General features: G+C 54.4%; 1 protein-coding gene across 5 annotated transcripts in view; it reads left to right on the forward strand.

Annotated features, from left to right (window-relative positions):
• Window positions 1-17,473, forward strand: part of GRIP2 (glutamate receptor interacting protein 2) — a 49,400-nt gene that overhangs the window by 17,744 nt on the left and 14,183 nt on the right. For 4 of the 5 annotated variants that reach the window (XR_004052907.1, XR_004053257.1, XM_030915477.1 and 1 more), the window contains exons 7-20: window positions 539-684; window positions 1,786-1,933; window positions 2,044-2,213; window positions 4,409-4,534; window positions 5,130-5,279; window positions 7,860-8,046; window positions 8,530-8,675; window positions 9,482-9,562; window positions 10,847-10,913; window positions 11,016-11,161; window positions 12,349-12,493; window positions 14,625-14,764; window positions 15,345-15,524; window positions 16,537-16,714. Coding sequence is in view for 3 of the 5 variants with exons in the window: in XM_030915477.1 (XP_030771337.1) it covers window positions 539-684; window positions 1,786-1,933; window positions 2,044-2,213; window positions 4,409-4,534; window positions 5,130-5,279; window positions 7,860-8,046; window positions 8,530-8,675; window positions 9,482-9,562; window positions 10,847-10,913; window positions 11,016-11,161; window positions 12,349-12,493; window positions 14,625-14,764; window positions 15,345-15,524; window positions 16,537-16,714 (2,010 nt within the window). In the remaining 2 variants the exon portion in view is untranslated. The remainder of the gene's footprint in view (window positions 1-538; window positions 685-1,785; window positions 1,934-2,043; window positions 2,214-4,408; window positions 4,535-5,129; window positions 5,280-7,859; window positions 8,047-8,529; window positions 8,676-9,481; window positions 9,563-10,846; window positions 10,914-11,015; window positions 11,162-12,348; window positions 12,494-14,624; window positions 14,765-15,344; window positions 15,525-16,536; window positions 16,715-17,473) is intronic. The other variant, XM_030915979.1, reaches the window with a different exon arrangement.

The raw sequence follows: 17,473 nt of genomic DNA on the forward strand, positions 1-17,473 counted from the left end.
GCTGCTAGGGCCCCTCCCCTGGCCCCTGCTGAATTATTTCCCAGGCGAGGGTTGTCATCAGGCCAGAATCACTGCTGAGAAACCAGGATGAGGGTGGAGCAATGGGAAGGGACCAGGATGGCTCAGACTAGCCCCCAATGCTGTGTGGCATGGGCACAGCTCACACCCTCTCTGGGCCCTGGTGCTCTCATTTGTCCCTGAGGCAAGAGTTGGGGCAGCACTTGAAGGGCACCCCCAGCTCAGACATTTCAGGGTTCTGCGCTGAGTCTGTGAATTACTACACACCCAGAGGAGTGGCAGGTGGCAGAGCCGCCCCATCCTGTCTTCATCCCCCCCTTGCTTTATGCAGCTCCCCACCCCTGGGGTGGCTCATTCCTTCACTCACTCATGCGCCCCTTCACCCGTCCCCTCCTCCCCTTCCTCCTCCACCCACTCTCTGCTTCCTTCATCCTCCACGCCCCCCTTCCCAGCGCCCTCCCAGACAGGCTGTGCCCAGTGCTGCTGCCGGGCCAGGCTGGTGACCGGCCCTTCCCTGCAGGGAGGGCTCCCTGAAGGTGGGCGACAGGCTGCTCAGCGTCGATGGAATCCCGCTGCACGGGGCCAGCCATGCCACCGCCCTGGCCACCCTGCGGCAGTGCAGCCACGAGGCACTCTTTCAGGTGGAGTATGATGTGGCCACCCCTGGTGAGTTGGGGGCCTGAGTGTATGGGTTGAGGCAGGAGGAGGCCCGGGATGGGGGGAGGCGACAGTGGCCATGGATCTTTACCACTGCAAAGGCTGCATGACCTTGGGACAGTCACAGCCTCTCTGGGCAATAAATAATATGTGCTAGGCATCGGTTGATGCGCTGGGGATCCAGTCTAGAACAACAGAGTTGAGGTCTCTGTTCTCACGGAGCTGGCATTCTGGTGGGGAGAGGACAATATCCAGAACAGATAAGATATGGTGCATGTCAGTTGGCAATAAGTGCTGCAGAAAAAAGAAAAGAGGCAGGGGAGAGAGATGGGACAGGCTGGGGGATGCTCTCTAACTAGGGGAGTGAGGGAATGGATGAGGCAGGGAATGTCCAGGAACAGCATTCCAGGAGGGTGGAACAGTAAGTGCAAAGGCCCTGAGGCAGGAGCATGGCCGGCATGGTTGGTCACAGTGAGGAGGCTGCCGTGGTTGGCACAGGTGAGTGAAAGGAGGTGAGGGCAGAGCGGGGTGAGGTGAAAGCCGGGAGGCCATAGGAAGCGGTAGCAGCTGTCCAAGCGAGAGCTAACAGACTGAACCAGGCTGGAGGCTAAGGAGGGAGAAGATGTGGGATTCAGGAATATGATGATGGTCCAGCTGGCCTGATCTGCTGAGATTTGGACATGGGAGGTAGGGGCGAGGGCAGGAGCTAAGGATGCGGCCAAAGTTTCGATTTCCAGCCACTGGGTGTGTTAATGGAGGTGCCATTTTCTGAGATGGGGATGGATTGTAGTGAACGTTACAGTTTAGTGCTGGTATACCACAGGCTCTTAATAAACTCAGGCAAATTCATATCACCCAACAAAGCCCTGGGATCACAGCCCCTCAGACCTGAGCTCCTACCCCTCCTCCACTGCTATCTTGTCTGTCAAATTGATATAACACTTGGTAGAAGATAAAAGAACAAAGAAAAAAATAATTAAAAAATTACGTTAATCAAATGGGTTTAACAGTTTCTTCCAGGCACAAGGGTTAAATCAAGATAGTAGAGTGAGGCTGGGGAGGAAAGTGCTCGATATTTGCGTTTCAGACTTTTTTTCTCCGTCATGCCAGACACGGTGGCTAATGCTTCAGGACCCTTGATGGTGGAAATAGTCAAGACACCAGGGTCTGCCCTGGGGATCTCGCTCACCACCACCTCCCGCCGGAACAAGTCGGTCATCACCATTGACCGCATCAAGCCAGCCAGCGTGGTGGACAGGTAAGGCACACCTTGGGTACTGCCACCATGGAGGTGTGTACAGGGGAGAGGCGGCCCAGAACTTTGTCTGGCCTGGACTGGCCTCCACCTTTGCTCCCCTGCTCGACCAGGAGCGGAGCCCTGCACCCTGGAGACCACATCCTGTCCATCGATGGCACCAGCACGGAACACTGCTCGCTGCTTGAGGCCACCAAGCTCCTGGCCAGCGTGTCGGAGAAGGTGCGGCTGGAGATCCTGCCTGTGCCCCAGAGTCAGCGGCCACTGAGGCCCTCAGAGGCAGGTGGGTCCCCTCAGCAGATCTCAGGGCCCAAACCTGGGCAGTCATGAGGCCTGAGAGGCCCGGGACCAGAGCCCTGGGCAGGCTGGGAGGAGCAGCCTAAAATGTACTAGGACAAATCTTCATTTGCACAGGGAAGCTCAAAACTCTCAAGAGCAGCCACTGACGTTAGGAGGGTGGGGCAGAGAAACAACTTAAGGGTTTGAATCGAGCCTGCTGGCATAGATGTCCCCAAAGCTGGTTTCATCACAGGTTGCATTAATAGGAGTATAAGGGCTAGAATGACGGAGGGAACAGTCCTGTGCTCTCTGCTACTCAGAGCTTAGATCCTGGGCTCTTCTCAGGGACCCTCAGCAGGTCCAGAGGAGGCAGCTGGGAAGGTAGAGAGGGCCTGGAGTTTCTCCTGTGAACTGTCAGGGTCTCCCAGCTATGAGCAGGGAGCTGCGTGCTGGGCATTTCCAAGAGCAGAGGAAGTGGCTGGTCTGAGGGTCCAGAGGGCACAGCTGGGGCCAGGGGCAGAGTGGAGGGTGGCCACAGAGGGGCAGCTTTCAGCTCAGGGCAGGAAAGCACCTCCAGCAGACCAAACCTTGGGCCTTGAGTGCAAGTCCCATCTTTGCTCCCAGCAGCTGGACAAGTGCCTTTCCCTCTCTGGGTCCCAGTCACCTCATCCGTAAAAAGGAGGGAGGACCGCTAATGCACAGACACAGGGGAGGCTGAAGGAGATAAAGGACAGAGCACCGCCCAGGCGTATACATCCTAGCCCTAAGGGCAGAGCTGGAGGGTGAGGAAGGCGTCTGTCCACCCCACCCTTTGCAAACCCCATCTTCTGGAAGAGAACGGAATCCCCCACATCTGCTTGGGAGGACAGTCCTTGGGGAGAGTCCTTCCCTATGGTCTCTGCCAGCTTCTGAAAAAGCCGCACTGAACCACAGTCCAGGGGCTGATCAGGGCGACATTAGGGCTTGGAACAGTGTCATTCATTCTCGTACCATTTATCGAGCATCTGCTGCGTGCCAGGTTTGGTGCTGCGGCCTGCATGCCTCATTTCTTCCTCATGACCCCTCTCTGTCCTCCCACTTTACAGGGAAAGCTGAGGTAGCATTGCAAGGCTACACATCTGCTTATAACCCCTTGGCTCTCATTAACTGAGCTTCTACTAAGTGCCAGGCACTGCTCCAAGCACGTTATATTAACTCATTCTAATCCTCCCCATTACCCTAGGAGGTGGCCACTCTCTTGGTCCCATTTTACAGATATAACACTGAGGCACAGACAGGCCAAGTGACTCCTCCAGGTCCCGCAGTTGGTCAGTGACAGAGCTGGGATTTCACCCAGGCAACTGGCTCCAGAGTGGGCCAAGCCCTGGGGAGGGGTCTGTGGAGATGTGGCTCAAGGAGACAGAATCAATTGGCTGAGACAGTTGAGTCCTCACCTCTCCATCAGTGCAAGAGGAGAGCTGGCCTGGGGCAGTCTGGGAAGAGGTGTTGTATGGTGGCCAGTTTGGAGGATCAGGTGGAGGAAGCAGGGTCTCCTAGGGGGTCGGGGTGGGGGTATTCCCTGGGAACTTGGAGCAGAAGTGCAAAGAATTCACTGTGGATAAGGCTGGGAAGGGTTGCAGCCTGGGAACGGGGAGCAGCCTCAGCCTGTGGTGCACTTCAGCCTTGGCCAACCCAGCAGGGAGCCCTGGAGCAAAGGCTGTCCTGGAGAGTCCAGCGTGGGGCAGAAATAGCCAGGCCCTAGTGCCCCTGGTGCTCAGCCACTGGCCGAGGCTGCCTGGGCTGCAGAGCCACTGCATATCCCCAGAGTGCTGCAGCTGGACACTGTCTGCCAGCTGCACTCCTCACCAGTTCTTTCTTGGAGAAACCTCATGGGCAGCACTCATAGCCATAAACCTCTCTGGCTCCAGGGCAGGATGCCTGTGTTCAAATCCCTGCTCCATAACCTCCCAGCAGTGGGCCTCGGCCTGGCCTCCTTTCCCTCTCCTGTCCCTGCCTCTCGGGCTGCCACGTGGCGGCAGCTGCACTCTGAACACAGTGCCCAGCACATCGTAGGCGTCTGGGACATGTGAGCAGATTACTAAATGCCTTGCCTGGCTCAGGGGAAGCGCGAGGATCTTCTGGTTCCTGCTTTCCTGGCTTCATAGTGCCCTCAGCCACTAACGCCTGCACCTCTCTTTCCTCTTTCTCCGCTGGCTACAGTGAAAGTGCAGAGGAGTGAGCAGCTGCACCGCTGGGACCCCTGCGTGCCCTCCTGCCACAGCCCCCGGCCCGGCCACTGCAGGATGCCCACCTGGGCCACACCTGCTGGCCAGGACCAAAGTCGATGTAATGTGCCTGCCCTGCTGTAGCTCGGCCAGTCTTGTAGCCTTTCCTAGGGACGGGGTGATGCCTGTTGTCTAAGGGAAGGAAACTCAGACTCAGAGATTAGGGAGCTAGGTGTGTTGATGCACGCCTGTTGTCCCAGCCACTCAGGAGGCTGAGGCTGGAGGATCGCTTCAGCCTGGGAGGTTGAGGCTGCAGTGAGTCAAGATCACACCACTGCGCTTCAGCCTGGGAGGTTGAGGCTGCAGTGAGTCAAGATCACACCACTGCACTTCAGCCTGGGTGACAGAGCAAGACCTCAACTAAAAAAAAAAAAAAAAAAAGATATTAGGTGACCTGCCCCATTGTCATCTAGCATTCCAGTGGCGAGATTGGCCCTTGTCCCTAGTAGTGAGTTTCACAGGGTCTATGGAAACCCTACAATCTTTGAGGCCCAGAGAGGAAAGAGACTTGCCTGAGGTCACACAATGAGTAACTGATGTGAAGGGGGAAGGCATCCCCATCTCTCCCTGTGGTTGGGTGGCTTCCCAGCACCCACTGTGTGGCGGGGTGGAGAGCCTCGGCTGGGGTTCACGGGGCTGTGCTCTCATCTCCCCAGCCTTGTCTTCAACTCCCTTTTCCTCGCCGACCTTGAACCACGCCTTTTCCTGCAACAACCCCAGCACCCTTCCCCGTGGATCCCAGCCCATGAGTCCTCGAACTACAATGGGGCGGAGGAGGCAGCGAAGAAGGGAACACAAGAGCTCGTGTAAGCCGTGGTCTCTTCCCTCCTCCTTGGGCTGCCTGTATGTCTGAGAGTGAGGCTTGCCAGAGGGTGTATGTCGGGGCAAGGGGAGGTATTTTGGGCAGAGCTCCAGGTGTATGTGTGGGAATGTTAAATAACATGACTGGAACACCAGGCTGTCATGGATGGCTGGGCAGGTTGTGCACTGCACAAGAGGACCACTGAGGGGTGCCAGTTACTTTGTACACTCTTATTCTTGTATTTTTATTATAAAAATTCCTAGGACTTGGTGATAAAGTCCTTGAGGAAAGGAAGTCTTTTCAGGTTTGCGCGAAGATTTCACATTTTTTGCCATTCAGTCCTGATTCATTCATGGATAAAGTCTCAGTGCTGCATTACTATATCCTTACCACCTCGCTGCTGTTTGTTAATTTCCCCTAAGAGAAAGACATGGCCTGAGACTAGCTGTCCAGAATGTAATAATTTCCAGTCTTACTTCTTTGCTTATTTATTATTCAAAATTTCCCTTTTGAAATGAAGATATTTACATATTAAGAAAAGTAAATCAATAGAAGACAAATAGTAGTGAATGATAAGGCAGGAGCCATGTGGAAGTGGCAAAACACAATAATGCCTAAAATTTCAAAACCCTTCTTGGGAAGAGTCTTCCTTTGTTGATGCACAAAGGGTTCTCAGCCTCCTGCCACATGAGCTACAGTGGCCTCCAGGAAGGACAGAAGATCAAACTTGGCCATTTGAGATAGAACCAGGTGAAAGAAGAGATGAGTACAGGTCACCTGGTGTCTGAAAAAAGCTAAATATGGTTCTATACTTCCTGGCAGCCAAGGGGAAATGGGAAAGAGATTTCAGAATCAGATCAGAGACAAAATATACCTCTACCAACCATCTTTCCTGGCCACGAAAGTGGGGAATATGTAGGTGAAAAGATGCAGAAGTGCTGCTCACAGGCGGGGGATGTGGAGACTGCAGGCTCTTGTGACTCCTCTACCTGTCTCCTTCCTGAGATGTGTAACTAAGAAAGTACTATCATTATTGCTATTGATAATAATTTATTAATTAATTTAACCAAAAAATTTGACCTCTTACGTACCATTTTTATCATTGGGGATATAGTAGTGAAAAGGAAAAAATAGGCCGGGCACGGTGGCTCATGCCTGTAATCCCCACACTTTGGGAGGCCAAGGTGGGTAGATCACTTGAGGCCAGGAGTTCGAGACAAGCCTGACCAACATGGCAAAACTCTATCTCTACCAAAAATACAACAAATTAGCCGGGTATGGTGGTGCACGCCTGTAATCCCAGCTACTCTGGAGGTGGGAAAATCGCTTGAACCTGGGAGGCAGAGGTTGCAGTGAGCCGAGATGGTGCTGCTGGTGAGCCACCCTGGGCGACACAGTGAGACCTTGTTTTAAAATAAATAAATAAATACACATAAAAACACAATATACCTAAAAACATAAAATATTACACATTTTGTAATGTATAATATACAGTATAATTTAATAATATATGACAATAATATAATTAGTAATAAAATGAAATACTAAATAAATTTTGTTTAATAAATAATAAATGACTTCCAAGATTCATATTAATGATGCAAATATATTTCACATATGGAAGGTAAAACAATATTTATTAAATAACTTTATGCATCAAATACTTAAACATAGAGTTGCCATGTCACCCAGCAATTCCACTCCTAGGTATATGCCCAAAAGAAATGAAAACACGTGTCATCTCCATCTAAAAATTTATACATGAATGTTCATAGTAGCATTATTCCCTGTAGCCAAATGCTGGAAGGAATGCAGTATCCACCAATGGATGAATGGATAAACAAAATGTGGTGTATCCATACAATGGAATATTATTCAGCCACAAAAAGGAATGCAATTCTGATACCTGCAAAGCATGGATGAACTTGAAAACATTATGCCAAATGAAAGCAGCTAGTCACAAAGGCCACACGGTGCATGATTCTGTTTGTATAAAGTGCCCAGAACAGGCAAATCCAGAGATGAAAGTAGGTTCGTGGTTGCCTAGGGCTGGGGGACATAGGGAGATCTTCGGGGATGGCCGAAGGGAACAGGGTTTCTTTTGAAGTTGATGAAATGCTCTCAGATGTGTTGTGGTGATGTTTGCATAACCGTGAATACACTAAAAACCATTGAATTGTACACATTAAATAGGTGACTACTGTGGTATGTAAATTATATCTCAATAAAGCTCTTCCCAAAAAGCAGAGTGACATAATATAATAGATACTACAGTAGATCACAGCACAATAATATAATAAAATTACACTACCCCCAGAACCTGTTTTACAGCATGACAGTCAGTCCTAGCCACTATCTTCCCTAGTCCTTGCTGCACCCCACAAGGTGGGAATCACAATCCCATTGTTCAGATGAAGAAGCCAAGGCTCAGAGTGGGCTGTGATCTGCCTGGGCCTGGATTGAGTCAGGGTTCCCACTTCCTTGTGCTCTGGCTCCAGTGCCTTGGGCCCCGGGATGGGCAGGCCCTGGCAGGAAGACCTCGGTGGGGCGACTCACCTGAGTGCTGGGCCCACCTGTCCTACAGTGTCGCTGGCCTCCAGTACAGTGGGGCCGGGCGGGCAGATTGTGCACACGGAGACCACGGAGGTCGTGCTCTGCGGAGACCCCCTCAGCGGCTTTGGCCTCCAGCTCCAGGGCGGCATCTTCGCCACGGAGACCCTGTCCTCCCCACCCCTCGTGTGCTTCATCGAGCCTGACAGCCCGGCTGAGAGGTGAGCCTCCTGCCCCCTCCCTACTGAGCCTGCCACTCTCCAACTGAGAGAAACTGAGTCACAGCACCAAGTCCTAGCTTCACAAGCACATCACTTAACGGTCGCATCAGCCCCAGCACCAGCCCCATTTTACAGATGAGAAAACCGCGGCTCACAGAAGCTAACTCACTTGCCCAGGATTACGTAGCTTACCCATGGAATCCCAGGGCTTGAACCCCTGTCTGCCTGAAGGCACAGTCCTCTGTATATACATCTTGTAAGGCTCATGGCGTCATTCCCATTGGACAAACAGAAAAACTGAGGTCCAGCAAGGTCCAGCCCTTAGCCAGATTCCTGAGGATACACAGGTGGGCCAGGGCAGAGCTGAGAGTCACCCCAGGCCAGGAGGTGGGGCCCAGGTTCAGTCCTGCCCTGCATGGCATTCTTCTCTCCCAATGGACCTGTCACAGAGCCTCTTCTCTCTGCTGGGCCCTCTGGGTTCAGGTGTGGGCTGCTGCAGATAGGGGACCGTGTCCTGTCCATCAATGGCATCGCCACTGAGGATGGGACTATGGAGGAAGCCAACCAGCTCCTTCGGGATGCCGCGCTGGCTCACAAGGTCGTGCTAGAGGTGGAGTTCGATGTGGCGGGTGAGTGAGTGGCTTGAGCTTCCTCCTCGTATTTCAGGGCCCTGCACCCCTCCTCTCTTTATCCTGCCTTGTGGGTGCAAACGCTCCACCCTATCCCCCTCTGTGCTCAGTGCCTTTCTCCCAGGGGCTTTGCAGCTTGTGTTGGGAAGGGAGGCCTTGGCACGGGAGGGAGAAGTTTCCACACGAGGCAACTTTTGCAGAGGGGCAGGACCGAGTGGGGATGGGGCTGGGGAGCTGAAAATACTCCAGGTTCCTTCTCGGCATGGATTAGGCAAAGAACCTCGAACAACAGTTTGGGTCAGAATTCTGCTTCTGTGATCTCGACACTGTGTGGCTTTGGATAGAAGAGTCCCTCCACTCTGTCTCCCCATCTGTAAATAGTGGATAGGATCTTTTCACTATAGGGGTGGTACTCAGGTTGGGTAAGACATACGCCCAAGAGAAATGAAGACGTGAAAATACCCAGCCACGGCCTGGCACATAGTAGGTGCTCAGGAAATATGTGCTAGATTCACACCGGGTTGTTAGGCTGTGGGGAGCTCCCTTCTCGCCCACCACACCAGTTGACAGGCATGAGGCCTGGTTCCAGCCCTGACTCTGGTGGGTCTGACTAGAGTGAGTCAGTTTTGAGCAAATCTGTCAGGTCACTCTGCCTCAGTTTCCTCCTCTGTTGGGAAGAAGCAGGAGGATGGGATTAGGACTGTGACTTTTGGGGTCCCTCCCAGCACAGCCAGAATGGGCATGGGGCTGGGGTTCATGAGGCTCCTCCTCTGGTCCTCACGCCGGTCTATGTCCATCCACTCCAGAGTCTGTCATCCCAAGCAGTGGCACGTTCCATGTGAAGCTGCCCAAGAAGCGTGGTGTGGAGCTGGGTATCGTCATCAGCTGTGAGTCTGCCCCGCCACCTGGCCGGGAGCCAGCTCACCTGCTGGGGAGAAAGAGCTCGCCAAGCTCGGACCAGCATTTCCATGGCGTGACACCCTGCAGGGCCCGAGGAAAAGGCTTGGGGGTGTGGGGAGGCTGGCTTCCCTGGGACCCAGCTGCGTGTTCTCAGCAAGACCCCAGCTTCCCAAAGCCTCAGCTTCCCGTTCTGCACCATGGGAGTCCCCTGGCCTCGTGGGTCTCCCGGGGGGCTTGTGAGGGGCCCATGGTGAGAGAACTTTGGAAGATGACAAATATGCAGGCTGGGTTTGGTTTTCTGCCTACTTCTGTGTTCCCAGAGCCCAGCAAAGGCCTGGAACACAGTAGGTGCTTAATTCATGTTTGTCAAAGGAATGAAAATGAGGAGTGCAGAAGAAAAACGTACAATGGGTGAGCATGGGAAAGCCCTCCCGTGGCTCCCAACTTATTCTGAGTAAAAGCTGAAGGCCTCAGACCCCAGTGAGGCCCTCTGTGCTCTGGACCCCATGACCTCTGACCTCATCTCCTGACTCTCCCCAACTCAAGCCCTCCAGCTGCAGCCGGCCTGGCTGCTCCCTGCCGTACCTGCCCCTTCCTGCCTCTCGGCCTTTGCATCTGAGACTGTTCCTCTGGCCTCTTCCCTACCTCCTTCAGGTCTTTGCCCAAATGTCACTTGACAAGTCCTTCCCCGACCACCTGACTGAACATTTACTGCCCTCGACACAGGCCCGTTTCTCAGGTTTCTCTGCAGCTCACTTCATCAACGTTTAAATGTTGTTGATTGTGACCACCACTGGAGTGCCAGCTCCAGGAGGGCAGGGAGAGATTGCTGTCTGTTTTGTCCACTTCTGTGTTCCCCTCCCTGAGCACACAATAGAGCCTGGGTGCTGGCCCTGAGCCCGGTGCTGGGAACACAGGCACCAAGCAGACAGCCCCTCTCCACAAAGAGCTCGCACTTTGCTGGGGGATGGGCGGAGCAGGAGGAAAGAAGAGCTGGCATTGGAAGGGCCATGCTATATCTTGTGCCTGTGTTATCTGATTTACTCTCACCACATCCCCATGAGGTCTGCGGTGCCACCCCCATTTTACAGGGGGGAAACTGAGGCACAGGGAGGTGAGCTGATTTGCTCACAGTCACCCAGCCAGGAAGCAGTGGGATCAGAATGTGAGTAGGACCAGTGACTCCGAGTCCACACTCAGACCCCTGGGCCTCGCCACCCCGCCCCAGGCTGAGGCCACCAAGGTCAGATTCACGGCCTCTTTTCCTCCAGCGGCTAGCAGGAAGCGAGGGGAACCCCTCATCATCTCCGACATCAAGAAAGGCAGTGTGGCACACAGGTAGGGGCACTGGGGCACAGGAGGGGAAGTAGCCAACAGTAGTGAGTATGGCACCTGCATGCACCAAGCTCCTTCCACCCCCTCTCCCCGCTACTCATGCAGGACGGGCACCCTGGAGCCAGGCGACAAGCTGCTGGCCATCGACAATATCCGCCTGGACAACTGCCCCATGGAGGACGCTGTGCAAATCCTGCGGCAGTGCGAGGACCTGGTGAAGCTGAAGATCCGGAAGGATGAGGACAACTCTGGTATGGCCCTCACACTGCCCTCCTGCTTCCAGAGGCCCACCGTTTGACCAGTGGGCTCTCAGCTTGCAATTCAGGGCTCCCTCTGGCCAAGGAAGGGAGGGTGGTGGGTGCTGCTGAAGGCTGACTGGAATTTTGAACAAATGAAGGAGGGGGCAACACCACAGACTTCTCACTGTCCCCGGCGTCTGGAGCCCTCCAGAGCCTCTGTGAGATGGACAGGAGTTTGAGACACTCCTGTAGCCTCCATGTCTAGCACCAAGCCTGGCAGAGGAGACCTACTGGGTGCAGCTGGTGGACAGATGAGTAGGTAGGGCAAGGGAAGAGCAAGGCTGCCCTTTTGAGTGGCAGGCTGTGAGTGGATAAGCAAGGACTACAGACTCAGGCCCCACTGAAGCCAGATAGTGACACAAATGAGTGAGAAAAGCTATATGGATTGGAGAGGCAAAAGGGACGGGTGAGAACTGTGCCAACTGGAAAGCGAATCCCTGATTCAAAGGGGCAGTCTTCAAGTCACCAACTCTAACTCTGTGAAAGCTTACTGTAGGAGGTAGATTTCTTTTCTTTTTGTAAAGAAAAGTTGGGCCAGGTGCAATGGCTCATACCTGTACACCCCTCGCTTTGGGAGGCCAAGGTGGGTAGATCACTTAAGCCCAGGAGTTTGAGACCAGCCTGGGCAACATGGCAAAACCCCATCTCTATAAAAAATACAAAAATTAGCTGGGTGATGCATGCTTGTACTCCCAGATACTTGGGAGGCTGAGGTGGGAGGATCACTTGAACCCTGGAAGCAGAGGTACAGCAGTAAACTGAGATCACGCCACTGCACTCCAGCCTGGGCAGCAGAGCAAGACTCTGTCTCAAAAGGAAAAAAAAAAAAAAAAAGGTGATCGGGGTTCCCTTCGCTTCCTGCTGGCTGCTGGAGGAAAAGAGGCCATTGTTTCTTGTCATCAATGTTGTCATTATTGTGGGTGAGGTGTGATGTTTCTTTTCTTTACTGGTATTTGGGCAGAAGATGGCCTCAGGGTCCCCAGGTTGTGCTACATGAGATCAGAGCGTGAGTGACTGGGTGAATGAATGAATAACTAAGTATGAGTGAGTGAGACCAAGGCTTTAGGGAGCTGGGGGTACCCCCAGCTCCTGGTCCTGCCCCTCGGGGGCCTCCTCCTCATGGGTCCCTGTGCTTACAGATGAGCTGGAGACCACGGGTGCTGTCAGCTACACAGTGGAGCTGAAGCGCTATGGGGGCCCCCTGGGCATCACCATTTCCGGCACGGAGGAACCTTTTGACCCCATTGTCATCTCAGGCCTCACCAAGCGTGGCCTGGCTGAGAGGTGAGCTGGGGCTCTGTGGGGACACATGGTGGGCTCAGGGAACACAGGAAGCAAGAGCTGGGGCTACGGCAAAGCCAAGCAAGATTCTGACCTCTGTTCCAACATTGACACTGTGGGTGACATCGGGCCAGTCACTTGCCCTCTCTGAGACTCAGGTCTGCATTTGTAAAATGAGTGTCAGCCCCTGCCTGCCAGGGCAGAGGCCTACACCCCAGCAGACCTCCTGGCCCCAGGTAAGCACTGGGCCAAGGTGTGTGCATCTTCCTGCTCCCTCCCTACCTGTGTCTGGAAGGTCAGCCCTGCAAGGCTAGTTGGAGCGCCTGCTGTGTGCGGAATAGGATGGGGCAGTGCCCCAGTACCCTGGTCCCAGCACTGCCTAGGGCTTTCCTGAGGCATTGGGGGACTGTCCCTGCTGCCCCTAGACTCTGAAACTGTGGCAGCTGAGGGAGCTGTAAGAATGGAGCCCTGTCCCAGGGTGAGGTGGAGGTCAGAGATGGAACCTGACCCCCAGTGTGGGTGAGATCGAGCCTTCTCCCCCTAGCTGGGCAAGGATGAATCCGGCAGGCAAGGAAGCGATGAGCTCCCAGCACAGCGACGAGCGGGCTGTGAAAGGAGAGCCTGGTGCGGGCTGCAGGGGCAGGAGGCGTCCCAGAGGAGGGCACCGCGCAGGAGGGGCGGTGGCTCGCTGGGTGGGGAGAGGATGGGAGGGATTCTGGGGCTTGGACCCTGCTCCTGGAGCACCCCCTGCTGGACACCTGGCAGACTGCAGAGGCCGGTGTGGGACCCTTCTGACCCCAATGTCTTCATCAATTCCAGCATGTGCTGGGCACCTACTGTGTGCCTGGCCCCTCTGTCCTGGATGCTGGGGCTGTACAGACAACCCTCCTGCCTTTGCCGGGCTGATGTAGCTCAGTGCTGTCCAACTGCAATATAATTTGAACCACAAATTTAATCAGACACTGTCTAGTAGCCACATTTGCAAAGCAAAAAGAAATGAAATTCATCTTAAATATTTAGTTCAACATATAATCAACATAAAAACCATTAAGAACATGTTTTATATTCTTTTTAATGTTGCATCTTCCATATCTGGTGTTAATCTTCTGCTTTCAGCACATCTCAATTAGGGCAGTCATATTTGAGGGGCTCAGCAGCCACCTGTGGCTGGTGGCTTCCATACTGGACACCACAGCTCTGGTCCCCTCCCTGAACCCACCATTCCCTGCCTCGCTCACTGCCCTCGTCCCCAGGGAAGTGCAAGGCAACACCCAAGCATGACTCTCCAGGAACTCCCGTCTGGGGTGACATCTACAGCCCCAGGGGTTCAAGATCCCCGACCTAGTCCTCTGCCTCCTTTTCCTCTACCTGGCTCAGGTCACTCTGAGCGCCTGCTACAGCTTCTTCCCTGCTCAGCGCTGGCTGCTCCTCAGAATCACCTTCCTGCCCCACCCCCACAGATACTATTTAATTGGTCAGATGTGGGGCCCAGGCACCTGTATTTTCAAAAAGCTCCTCAGGTCATTGTAATGGGTGTCCAGGTAGAAAACCACTGGGCCACAGCCCGTGCTGCTGCCTGGCCTCGCCAGCACTTCATGCCCTACTGTGAGGTCTGCTGGGTGCTGGTGATTATGCCCATTCTCCAGGTGGGAAAACTGAGGCCCAGGAAGGGGCAATGGCTACCAAGGTTGTCTGCTGGAGGGAAGTAGGAATCCATTCCATTCATTCACTCCTCAGTTATGATTTGATAATAAAATTAGTATTACCACCCCCATTTTACAGATGAAAAAACTGAAACTTGGGGGTTTAAGAAATTGGCCCAAGATCACATAGCAAGTATTTGGCAGCTAGTATGTGGGATTCAAACCATTCTCAAAACCTGTGCTGGACACTGGTTCCAGAACCTAATTTTACAGTCAGGTGGGACAATCCCCTCCCAGGTTCTAGACTTTATATCTCTATTAATGTGATCCAAGATCATACTTGCGGCTTTTGTTTTGTTTTTGGCAGCTGGGTTTAACTGGGGTCAGCCAGACTTCTGCTTTGTGACTCTCTTGGGTTCCCTGAGGGTAGACCACCACTCTGAGGCCCTGCGTCTCTAACTCCCTTTCTCTGCCCTGCATCCACTCCTCAGGACTGGTGCCATCCACGTGGGGGACCGCATTCTGGCCATCAACAGCGTTAGCCTCAAGGGCCGGCCGCTGAGCGAGGCCATCCACCTCCTGCAGGTGGCTGGAGAGACCGTCACACTGAAGATCAAGAAGCAACTAGACCGTGAGATTCGCTTCATGCCCTGGGAGCCACCCAGCAGGTTTAGGAAGGGCAATCCCTCTGTGCCAGGCTTTGCCTGCACACCCTCACAGAGTCCTCAGTGCAGCCCTGTGGAGGCGGGCCTGCGACGGCAAAGGAGATAAGACTCAGAGAGGGGAGTGATGAGCCCAAGGCCACACAGCTGACGTGGGGCAGAATCTGGGTCCGAGCCCTGTTCTTCATTACTTCCTGCCCCTTAAGGTGCTCACGTGTGTATGCTTCATGGCCATAACTCATGCATTCCTCAGTTGCCCCTAAATATGTCCCCATGCCGTGGTAGAAAGGCCACCATAGGCAGTGGAAGGGGCCTGAGCTAATCCAGGCTCCACTGGTGCTCACTGCGTGATCTCCAACATGCTGCTCAGCTTCCCCAAGCCTCAATTTTCCCATCTGTGAAACAGGTTTGCTTATTAGTGTGCCACAGCCATATGTCAGCTCAAAAGGGCTTACTGCCTGTGAGTTTGCAGACCAGGCTGAAATGCAGAAACTGAGGCTCACTGTGAATGTCTCTGAAGTCAGAAGTGATACCTCCTTCTCCTCCCAGGACCCCTCCTACCCCACAAGTCAGGCAGCCTCAGTGAGACCAGCGATGCTGATGAGGACCCAGCAGAGGCCCTGAAAGGAGGACTGCCAACAGCCCGCTTCTCACCGGCTGTGCCCAGTGTGGACAGTGCTGTGGAGTCTTGGGACAGCTCGGCCACTGAGGGTGGCTTTGGGGGCCCAGGTAACACCTTGGGGCTCTTGGACAAGTGACACGCTCTCTCTAGGCCACCCCAGCTGCTGGGCCTGTGCAGGACTATTCCTTTGCCTGTTCCTCCCTCCTGTTCTCCTCTCCTGGCATCCTTCAGGGGCCCCTCCTGAAGGAAGACCTGATTTGGCTCCATAAGCTGCTCTCAGGGCCCCTTGCTCCTGGGAGTATGGGCTGCAGCCGTATCTCTTGATTTAGAACCATGGGTCCCATGCTGGCTGCTTAGCTTTCCCTGTTGTGAAGTTATGGACAAAGTTGGTATTTCTTCTACTGTTTCCTTCCTTCCTAGCCCAATGTCTGGCACACAGTAGGTGCTCAACAATGTTCATTCCATCCAGTTGAAAATAGGGAGGCCAAAAGCCCCCTCCCACCCCAGCCTACAAGACACGATGTGGGGCAGACACCTCTGGGGCTCCCTCCCCAACCAATGCATGTTGAGACCCGGAGGTGGCCTCAGGGAGGCATCTGAGTCTGGTGGGTGACCAGCTGGCCTCAATGACCCAGAGCCACTGGAACTCCCCATGGTCCAACTCAGAGGACTGGGGGTGGGGGGTGAGGCCTCTATGGGCCGTAGGTGGCTGCCAGCCCATTCTTGCCTGTGGACACCTGCCCTCCCTGGGCCTCAGCTTCCCCATCTCCAGCTCTCTGTCAGCATCTCTCAGTTCACTCCCTGGGGCTGGACCTTCAGAGCTCCCAAAGGCAGGAAGTGGAGGGGGAGCCACATGTTCAGCCTCCTTCCCTGGCAGGGTGATGGCCAAGCCCAGGCCGATGGAGTTGAGACAGAGTCGCAGAGCCCCGGGCATTAACTTCTGGATGACCAGGAGCTCCAGGGAGATTCTGGGAGGCAGAGGCCCTCAGAGGCCTGCGTAGACGCAGGCCCAGAGAGGAGCAAAGACCTCCCCAGGGTAACTCAGCACAGCTGGAAATGGGGCAGGCAGGAGGACAAGTAAGGCCGCAAAGAACACAGAGGCCCTCTCTCCACCACCAGGGTCCTGTACACCACAGGCAGCAGCCCGGGGTGTGACCCCCCAGGAGTGGAGGCCTGGCCGGCTGAGGAGCAGCCCCCCCACCACTGAGCCCCGGAGGACGAGCTATACCCTGACCCCAGCTGATGAGAGCTTTCCAGAGGAGGAGGAGGAGGAGGAGGATTGGGAGCCGCCAACGAGGTCTGTGGTGGGAGCACCGTGAAGGAGGAGGGAGTCATATCTTGGCTGGGGTGGGTGAGGGTGCCCGTGCCAAAGTGGTGGGGGAATGGAGAGTCTTGGTGGGCTCCTGAGGAGGGGTGCCTCCTGAGAAAGAAGTGATGAGCAGAGCCACCTCAGCCAGGCTGAGACAGAGGGAAGGGTGGATTGGTGGAGGGCATGGCAGGGACGAAGGTATGGAGGTGGAGAGCAGCCTGGTTTGCCCTTCCCAACTTTGGTCATCTCCTGTTCTCAGAAGAGCAGCAGCAGACTCAGAACTTGAACCCAGGCCCACCTGACTTACCCCAGGTGGCCTGATGGCCTCCTGCAAGGGCCCTCAGCCCGCCGGCACCAGACCTGGGCTGTGCTGAGTGGCTCTGAGTGGCTCAGCCACTGGAGAAGGCTCCTGCAGAGAGCAGGCTGTGGAGAAATGCTGTTCCTCATCTGGCCCAGGCCACCTTCCCATCATGGTGCTTTTGATCAGGCGGTTCCTTCTGCCTTGATGCCTTTCCCTGGTCTCTCCTGGAAAATCCCTACTCATCCCTCAAAACTCAGCTCAAATTCTCCTGCCTCTGGGAAGCTTCCCTGTCTTTCTCAGGCAGAAGGGATTCCTCCCTCCCTCCTGGTACCCACAGCTGCTCTTACAAGTCTCCTGGTAGCCAAACCACCTTGTGTCTATCTGGCTAATTACTTGGCTGTCATCTCTACTGCATGGCACCCCAGCTCCATGTGTGGCCCCTAGTA

The sequence above is a fragment of the Rhinopithecus roxellana genome, chromosome 1, assembly GCF_007565055.1.
Source record: "Rhinopithecus roxellana isolate Shanxi Qingling chromosome 1, ASM756505v1, whole genome shotgun sequence".
Taxonomy (NCBI): domain Eukaryota; kingdom Metazoa; phylum Chordata; class Mammalia; order Primates; family Cercopithecidae; genus Rhinopithecus; species Rhinopithecus roxellana.